The sequence below is a fragment of the Protomyctophum parallelum genome (assembly GCF_964188405.1).
Source record: "Protomyctophum parallelum genome assembly, chromosome: 11".
Lineage (NCBI taxonomy): Eukaryota > Metazoa > Chordata > Actinopteri > Myctophiformes > Myctophidae > Protomyctophum > Protomyctophum parallelum.
This window is the reverse complement of record NC_139707.1, coordinates 23,420,231-23,429,841: the sequence shown is the minus strand read 5'-3', so window position 1 is coordinate 23,429,841 and position 9,611 is coordinate 23,420,231. Positions and strand designations below refer to the sequence as shown.

The 9,611-nt window shown below is 43.0% G+C and overlaps 1 protein-coding gene across 1 annotated transcript in view; it reads left to right on the top strand.

The window, feature by feature from the left end:
* Positions 1-9,130, top strand: part of bin1a (bridging integrator 1a) — a gene marked incomplete at its 5' end in the record, with an annotated part of 21,182 nt that extends 12,052 nt beyond the window's left edge. The window contains 8 exons of the mRNA XM_083777113.1: positions 696-776; positions 1,354-1,431; positions 3,418-3,438; positions 5,196-5,699; positions 6,670-6,726; positions 6,814-6,888; positions 7,381-7,482; positions 8,844-9,130. Of these exons, the coding sequence (XP_083633239.1) occupies positions 696-776; positions 1,354-1,431; positions 3,418-3,438; positions 5,196-5,699; positions 6,670-6,726; positions 6,814-6,888; positions 7,381-7,482; positions 8,844-8,945 (1,020 nt within the window). The 3' untranslated portion in view covers positions 8,946-9,130. The remainder of the gene's footprint in view (positions 1-695; positions 777-1,353; positions 1,432-3,417; positions 3,439-5,195; positions 5,700-6,669; positions 6,727-6,813; positions 6,889-7,380; positions 7,483-8,843) is intronic.
* Positions 9,131-9,611: the final 481 nt, after the last annotated feature.

Genomic DNA, 9,611 nt, shown 5'->3' with positions numbered 1-9,611 from the left:
TTATGTGGTGTGTTTCAAAGCTTCTTTCATTATATATTTAAATCAAATGATCTATGAACGGTGTGCAGAAGCTTCACTTGTTTTATGGCAATGTGGCCTGTTTCAAGAAAACAGCCCTCAGCCCACAGAAAGAAAATGGATACATTAAACAAGTAACGGTTAAGTGAAGTAACCCCATTCTACTGTTTATTGGAGAAGATTTAGAAGATTAGAACGTTATATTTCTTACAAAGTCTCTGGCAATTGTTAGTCAAATACAATGATTTTAACTATCTTGAAACAAGCTAGACATAATCTGGATACAGGATGAGGTCACTTGTTAAGCTTGCGCTTGTTTGACCTGGAGTAGCTGCTCTGCTTCAGTCCAGTTCACCACCACCACTGGATTGTGGCATGAACTGTAGACAATACTTTGCTGTGCTCTCACTTCTCTTCCTGCATACCTGAGGAAAACGTTAACTTCCCTGTGCTAGCAAACACCACTAAACCACACCCACGGCATAAGCCCCACAAGAAATTAATACCAATGAGTCAAATATACTGCTTTTTGAATGAGACATTTTTACGTCATTGGCAGACAAAAATAATATATGGCCAGCAATTTGAACATAATAGTGGATATACAGTAGACTGATGTATTCCTACTGCCAGGCCTCCATCCACTGTAACTTTAGTCATACCTTTTCTACAACAAGGAGATGAAAACAGAGAATATCATTAATCTGTTTGATGCCGCTGCGGACACGCCAGATATCAGCATCATGTCCCCGACACAGGTCAGTCTATAATGCACAGCTGCTGTCTCCCCTGACAGGTCACACTAATACCTTTCTCTGGCCTGCTGCATCTCCTCCTTCTATTGTACTTCATTCTGCTACATTATAGTCCCTTCTAGTATTCTCAAGTCCTCTTTGCCCAACCCGTCTTCACTCTATTCTATTCTATTCTGCTTTACCCTTCCCTTCTTCTGTTCTGTTCTGTTCTGTTCTGTTCTGTTCTGTTCTGTTCTGTTCTGTTCTGTTCTGTTCTGTTCTGTTCTGTTCTGTTCTGTTCTGTTCTGTTCTGTTCTGTTCTGTTCTGTTCTGTTCTGTTGTACCTCTTTCTGCTATAGTCCATTCTACTGTTCTCTTCTCCTCTTTATCATTCCCTTCTAAACGTGATTCTATTCTATTCTATTCTATTCTATTCTATTCCTATACTGGCTCTGTGCTGCCCTGTTAGCCACTGAAGGCCTATTCATCATACTCCAGTTTTAGGTGATGAGGTGACCACCGTTTCTGTGGTCACCTCCTCACCGAAAACTGGAGTATGATGAATAGGCCTTAAGTCTATCCTATCCGTTGTCGTTGTCAGTTTGACAGTCCTGCAGTGAGCAACCTGTTGGACATGGATCTGGACTCTCTGAACACAGCAACGACTACGGTCACGCAGGTGGAATACTCACAGCATGACCATAGACTGTACAGACCTACTCTGTGAAAGCTGGGAGCTAAGCAAGTGGTTTCATTTTATATCCAGACACATTATGTGGTGTGTTTCAAAGCTTCTTTCATTATATATTTAAATCAAATGATCTATGAACAGGTCAATATGCGGTGTGCAGAAGCTTCACTTGTTTTATGGCAATGTGGCCTGTTTCAAGAAAGAACCTGGATACATTAAACAAGTAACAGTTAAGTGAAGTAACCCCATTCTACTGTTTATTGGAGAAGATTTAGAAGATTAGAACGTTATATTTCTTACAAAGTCTCTGGCAATTGTTAGTCAAATACAATGATTTAAACTATCTTGAAACAAGCTAGACATAATCTGGATACAGGATGAGGTCACTTGTTAAGCTTGCGCTTGTTTGACCTGGAGTAGCTGCTCTGCTTCAGTCCAGTTCACCACCACCAGTGGATTGTGGCATGAACTGTAGACAATATACTTTGCTGTGCTCTCACTTCTCTTCCTGCATACCTGAGGAAAACATTAACTTCCCTGTGCTAGCAAACACCACTAAACCACACCCACGGCATAAGCCCCACAAGAAATTAATACCAATGAGTCAAATATACTGCTTTTTGAATGAGACATTTTTTTTGTCATTGGCAAAAATAATATATGGCCAGTATTTTGAACATAATAGTGGATATAGACTGATTTATTCCTACTGCCAGGTCTCCATCCACTGTAACCTTATATACTTTGTATGGAGAAAGTCCTTTGTTTCCGGACAACTCAGAATCAGAATCAATTTTATTGTCACTTCCATAATTTACACTTGGCATACATGGGAGCAAAATAGTTCTCTGTAACTCATGTGGCTTGTCACATTAAAAATATCAGACACATTCAAAAGCTATTAAAAACATAAAAAGAAGAAAGAAAGCTACAGTAAAAAACTAGAAATGCACTCTGTCGAGGTGCCAACTTGAGCCTTGCACACAAGTAGGCCATACAGGGCCTACATGCAGAGCACGCAAGTACTGCTACTAATGTCTATTACAACTGCTGTTCTAAATCCTTTAGACCTGTTATTGACCGTATACCTACCTTGACGCGTATCTTAGTTACGTCACCATCAACAGCCAATAAGGGACCACCATTCTTACCAACATACATTTTGTACATACATACAGTGGAGTTCCGTATCTTTGTTCCTCAATCTCAAAAAGGTACTTTTCACAGGAAAGGGTTTGAAAGGTACCTGTAGCCTGGTACAGACGAACAGAATGGGACTGTACATACATACATATACATACATACATTTCAGAAGTTTTAGCAGTTTTTAAGGACCCACTTTTAGGCCAGTGCACCAGAGCAAGCTCTTGCCTTTTTCTTTGACTATTGGGTTTTATCTTCCATTGGCTTAGAGGATACAGCTTCACGTTGCATCGTTCAGACTATGGGTTTTATTCCCCAAAGACTCCCATTGGCTTAGAGGCGCTAGAGGCAGCCAATCATGAAAATGTGTCCACTAGGTCCTCACTAGTCTCAACATCGACAGTATGGCTATATAGGTATAGGTACAGTAGACTAGTAAAAAGTGCTATTCATCGGTTGGTTTTGGGGGCAGTATACTCAATGGTATAGATGCAAATTAAGTTTAAAATTACTGTAGTAGTCTGATGTTTAGAAGAGTTTAAGATGCAATACATTATTTGTGTGTTAAGTAGGGCATTTTTGTGTGAAATTTGATCACTTTGTATTTAAGCTCTACTTCTTTTTATGCGTTGCTTGTTTGTACTCTTGCTATTCTGAAGAACCACTGCTGAGGCTGTGTGGGTTTAGAGCATGGGATCTGCATTTGTAGTGTGTTAGTGAATGCAATAGGGCTAGACGAGAATGACGAGATGTGTCCAATGTGATTCATTGGACACATCAGTATGTACAGTATGAACCTTCTTCTTACTCTGTTGACTCTATTCTCTGCAGCCTGCATCCTGGGACTCGTGGGTAAGCATAAGCATAAGCATAGCATTAGCATAAGCATTATTCTGTTCCCCTACCTCTATCACCATCAACATTATACTCAAAGTCTTTGCCTGTAATCAGCATGTTGTCATCGTCATCATCGTCATCGACATCATCCACACTGACCATGTTACATAGGCAGCCATTATAGAAGTCTCACTTGATATACTTGCATACCCCTACAGCACCTGCAGAAAGAATTGCTTGACTCAGTTCGGGACTCAGGAGGGACTTGTTCAATGGCTGCCACTCTGTTTTCTTCTGAAATCTGTTTCTGTTCACCATATCCTTGTGTCCGTTGCTTGCTGTGAAAACTGCTCTGTGCGGAAAGCAAGGGGTAGCTGTCTTGCAGCACAATCAGACACCTTGGAAGTGAGTTACATCAACAATGGCTCAATTCAGATTCACTTTAAAAATCACTCTGCAGTGTGCTGTACAGCTGTAGTAGTAGCTGTAGAGTATAAATATACTCTATATTATAGAGGTATATAAGTTGAGATCCCTTCCATGGTGGACTGATTTGGAGCTGAATTGACCTTGGAGTCTTGGACGAGATACTCAACCTCCTTTCCTCCTTCCTCCTCATCTCCCTGTATGTTCACATGTTCCACTTGTGCTGTTTACATGCGACATACAGGGACATATTTTTTTTGGTTTAGAATTTTTTAAGTTAAGTGAAGTTGCTCACAAAAGCTGAAAACCTAGCATCTTTCTTCTGTGGGTTGGTATCATTTGTATCATTTTGCATCCTGAGAATTCTTACCGGTAGGGATAGAAATGGCAAAGCGGATGCAAAGCTACGATTCCTAAACCTCTACGTCTATGTCTAGCTCAACTGGGCAACTTCACTGAGTGTTTCTTTCAGGTTAACCATCAGACCATTTTCTAATCCTTTTGTCCATCCCTTTGGCTGTAAGAGATATGTGTCTGAAAGCGTTTAGTTGCTGCCGTATTCATGCTTGGGAATAATCAAAGAGAGCAGAAAAGGACTGACACCTCTACTCTTACATGGCAACCTTCTCCTTTCTCCATAATTATGAGCATAACTGGGATAGTAAACCATGCCTGCCAAACACAGAAGAGCCAGCATCTGTCTTTTGATTGGAGAAGCCTGCAATGCCGACCCCCCCCCCCCCCCCCCCAACCCTCCCCACCCTGCGCGCCTTTAATCGCCACCCCTACCTTTCTCCATTTGTTTTTTATTTGGTTTGAAACCTCCCTTCTTGGCAATCATTTCTCCTTCCACATCAACCTTACCGAATGTCATGGTGATGACTTAATGCCATCTGCTGTGGAACTCCTCCTATTAACCCATATCATTTTAATGTCCAAATACCCAATCCATTCTGTCCACTTTTAAAACTGAATGCTATGGCTTGGTGAGCCATGAGCCTTGTTTGCCATTCTGATAACCTTTCCTGGCTTACCCTTGAATACCCCATTAATATTCCACCAATTTCACAATTGCTTGCCCCTACTAAACATTAAACCTTTGTTAAAATTTTGCCTCTTTAAGCCTTGCCCACCATTCTTCCCATAAACCTTCAACATGATATAATACCCCTTTACCCACTAAGAAATAGACGTTTCCATTGACACTGCCTGTATGTAACTCTTATCTGTGACTCCACAATGCCTTTAAATCTTTTTGACTTTTGATATTTTAACCCCTTCCTCATATAATGTAAAACAAACCTTACAACTCATCTCCGCAACCCCTTGGCCATTTTGCTCCTCAGCCTGAGGACAAAGGTGCCGAGGCAGAGGAGCATGTCCAACCTCCCCCTCAGCGCAACTATGACCCCATGGAGGCCGCTGCGGAAGGCTGGGGGGACGACGGCACAAAGCCTGTCCGTTACGACCCGGTAGCCGCTGCCGTGGACGGCTGGGGTGACGACGGAAGCCAGCCGATTCGCATGGACCCCGTGGCCGCGGCCCAAGAGGGCTGGGGCGATGACGGAACCCTGCCGGTCAGAGAGGTGCTGCCCTCCTCCTCCCCGGAGGATGAGGCGCCCGCTGCCGAGGCTCAGGGCGAGGCCGCCGAGGAAGAGACCGCCCAGGAAGAAGCTGTCCACAAAGAAGACGTCCAGGAACAAGCCGTCCACGAAGAAGTGATCCGGGAAGAAGCAATCCAGGAAGAAGCGATCCAGGAAGAAGCGATCCAGGAAGAAGCGGTCCAGGAAGAAGTAGTCCAGGAAGAAGCCGTTCCGGCTGCAGTCATTGAGGGTGATGAGGAGGGTCAGGTAAACCAAGGAGAGGGGAGAAAAAGAGATGCATCTGGACAAACAGAATGGATGCATCGACTTTTGATGTACGTGGTGGTGGAATGTGGGGGTGGGGTAGACGATATAGAGAAAGAAATGGATACAATGGGATATTGAGAGGCAGATGTGCAGAATGCATTAAAAGTGCTGATGCATTGACGGGGGTGGGGATCAGGATCAGGGGTTTCTTTTTGATGTAGGCCTACTAGGCCTACAGTATACGTACGTATGTACTGTAAAAGACAGAATGAACGAGGGTTAGTTGTCCATAGCCATAGCTACTCAGTTCAATCCGAACGTCTTTGGATGAACATGAACAATGCTACAGTCTGTTTACGGTGGGTTCCTCGCGCGTGACGGCATTGCCTGTTATGTTTTAACAAGCCTGGGTCTGACCGTCGGCACTATATTTCTTCTCAAAAGAAATTGTCAGAAAATGTTTGTGGTGCCTTATCACAGCAACTGCTCATCACAAATACACATAAAGAGTAAACATTGCTGGATATGTGTCTTTACTGTACTGTAGGTTTTCAGTGTCTATTCTGTCTGACCCTGCTCAGCTGCCTGTGTAAACTACAGCTCCTTTGTTTAGGCCATCGTACTATTAGCTCTGTTGCATCTGTCTCTTCATCTACTGTAACTGTACCTACAGTATGTTGTTATGTTTTCGTTCTGTCTGTCCCCTATGGAAGCCTGTTTCAACCACTGTGGAGAAAAAAAAGTTATGACTTTATATCGCAAAAATGTATATGTTCATTTCTTGCAATTGCGATGTATGGTTTTGCATACAACATTTTAACATGAATTACAATTTGTTTTTATTGTGACAAAAAGTCCCAATTCCAAGAAAAAACTAACTAATTTTGTTTATGGTGGGCTTCCATAGCCTCCCTCTCTCTCTTTCTAACATGTGTATAACTGTTCTAATTCTGTACATCTGTGTTCACAGGGTGAATCGTCTCCTCCAGCAGCAGAAGTCACAGAAGATGAAACGGCACCTGAGGAGGTCAGTGTCCATTTTCACCAAATGTTAGCCAGATACCATAATCACCTTCAAACACATGCTTGGAAAACGTCCCTTTTTTCCGTCTAGACACCAACAGTAGTGGCAGAGTCGACCAATGGAGCATCAGAGACACAGGAAATGCCTGCAGGAATGCTGTTCAAGGTAATTTCAAAGTTTCCACCCGGATTCAAACCTCTGTGTCCCGCATGGGGTAATCGACGATTAGTTACCCTTACCAAGGCTTCTGTTCTTTGAACAGCTAGGGGTACTCTATTTCTTTGTGTCCAGTATCACTACGCCAGCAGCAGCACAAACCATAGTTCCATGTGAGGGGCTAAAGTTGAACGAAAGTTGCGCTATAAAGAAATATGTGGCCACCAGTGCCTCCCACTAAATGATCGGAACTACTTCATATTCACCAAAACCAGACTAGAACTCCCACCATGGGACTCAGGCAATAAATTACACCTTTGCAACCACTATGTTAATTGCAAGTGTTTCCTAAGTGCAAAAATCTGAACTAACGAACTAACACTTTAATCCCCTTTTGCCTCCATCCACTGGGAAACCCCACTACTGGCCTACTCTGCCATAATTAGTCTGACAGGCCTTTGTTTCCGAGGCACTGTACACACGCTGTCCTGTCTGTTACAGATCCAGGTGATGCATGATTACGCTGCCAATGACTCAGATGAGTTGGAAATGAAGGCTGGAGATACAGTGCTAGTCATTCCCTTTGACAACCCAGAAGAACAGGTACGCACCCAACGCAGCACATCGTACACACACACACATGCATGTCTGTGTGTATATATTTGACAAATGACAATATATCACTGTGTTGCATTGATCATTTTGTTGACTAAGACTGTGACAGTGTGACCCCACCCTGTCACTGTTTGCTAAATTACATGCCTTTCAGTAGCGCGCACTGTTAGAGTATGCAAAAACAACTATAAGCAAGCAGCAAACGAATCACACACCGCTCTCATCAAATTCTTGCAAATGTGTCCTGTCACTTTAAGTGGGGACAGCTTAACTGGCCAGTTTGGGCCAAACCAACTCCACCTCTAGGGATGGAGTTGGGATTGCTTGTCGCTGAGGGACAGTGGAGTCTAAAAGGACTCTGGAAAAGGACTTTAGAAAACTAAAGACTTTGTGAGATAACAGAGCTACAAGCTCAACTGCAATATAAATATATATGTAACTGTTTTGTGACTGTTTTGAGTGACTAACATGTTGTGGATCATGTTTACCCCTCTTTTCATTTGGTCCTGTGTTGTGGGAGGAGCCAGGGGGTATATAGCTCTAGGAAATGGCCCAGTCAGTCAGTCTGCTGTCTGGAGCTGGTCAAACAAGGGTGTCAGTCTCTGAGGACACATGGTCTTCTTTGTTTGACGTCACTTATTGCACTTGGGGAAATACAACTGGTTAAAACTCTGCCCATACTGTGTTGCCTTGCCATCTGTGATGTTCATACGACCCTCGCCTAAGACAGGGGTGTGACAAAGACTAAGAGTTTGATATTTAGTCGACTAAGACTAGACTAAGACTAAACAATTTCAGATGACTAAAATAGGACTCAAACTCAAAAAAAATTTGCATTAAGACTAAAGCCCTAACCACACCAAAGGGTCACCTCCTTGTGGTTTGGGCCATTGAATTGGGCGTTGAATCACTAGGGTCAACGTGGGTCAACGTGCAACAAGACATGTCACACCGCAGGGACAACGCTAAAACCGTCTTGACCCTTTGGTGTGGTTAGGGCTTAACTAAAAGATAGGGGTATAACGATATAGTAACTGCATCGAAAAATATGAACCAATATCATCCATGTTGTATCGTCAACCATTTATCGTGATACACATCGTATCGCTGTTAAAACCGTTACACCCCTACAAAAAGACTACGACTTTGATATCTATACACTGAGACAAAAATAAATCAGATGACAAAAATAGGACTAAAACTAAATGGTGTGTAATAAAAAAATAACACTGCTGTGTTGTTGTTTCTGCATTGTGTGTGTGTGTGTGTGTGTGTGTGTGTGTGTGTGTGTGTGTGTGTGTGTGTGTGTGTGTGTGTGTGTGTGTGTGTGTGTGTGTGTGTGTGTTCAGGATGAAGGCTGGCTAATGGGCATGAAGCAGGACGACTGGTTCCAGAACAAAGAAAAAGCTCTTAAAGGGGTATTTCCTGAAAACTTCACCCAAAGGCTGTGAAAAGGAGAGAATATGCCTCCGTCGTCGTTGTCTTCTTCTTCTTTTTCTCTCTCCTCGCCTTCGTATCCTCTTCCTGCCCTGATGAATCCTTATTAGGACTTTGGCCATATTTGCAGAGCTGTCACTAGCCCTGGTTGAAAATGTGTACTTCAACGGTCTCTGCTGCGTCGTGATAACAGTGGACGTCTGCCCTTTCAGTTATCTTCCCCGTCAAACGAACTCTCAGAATTTTACTTTGCAGCTGTAGCCATTGCAGAAGTCTCACTTTTGACAGGGCTTGCTCCACCTCGGCTACCTTGCTGCTCCACTCCAAACAAGAAGAATTGTTTATAAAATCCTGTCTGTACAGGACAGATGCAGGGTTGTGTCTGCCACCGCTCTAGTTATGTTGTAATGTTTTCACATTACAGATGTTTTGTCATAAACTTGTTAAAGACACATTCCACTGACCTTGATTAGGAGTAAGGTTAGTTAAAGTGCGTACATCTAATGTACAATTACTGAACCCCCATGCCAGGTTTTGCAAAGAGTTCCTTCTAGAACTTTATCACATCATTCTCAACATGCAGTCAGCTCATCAAACTACTGAAAAGGTTTGCCGCCAGTACCTCAGTATTCACTCATTCTGGGTCTCAAATGTGAGAGTTACCCTGCTGAATGATGACC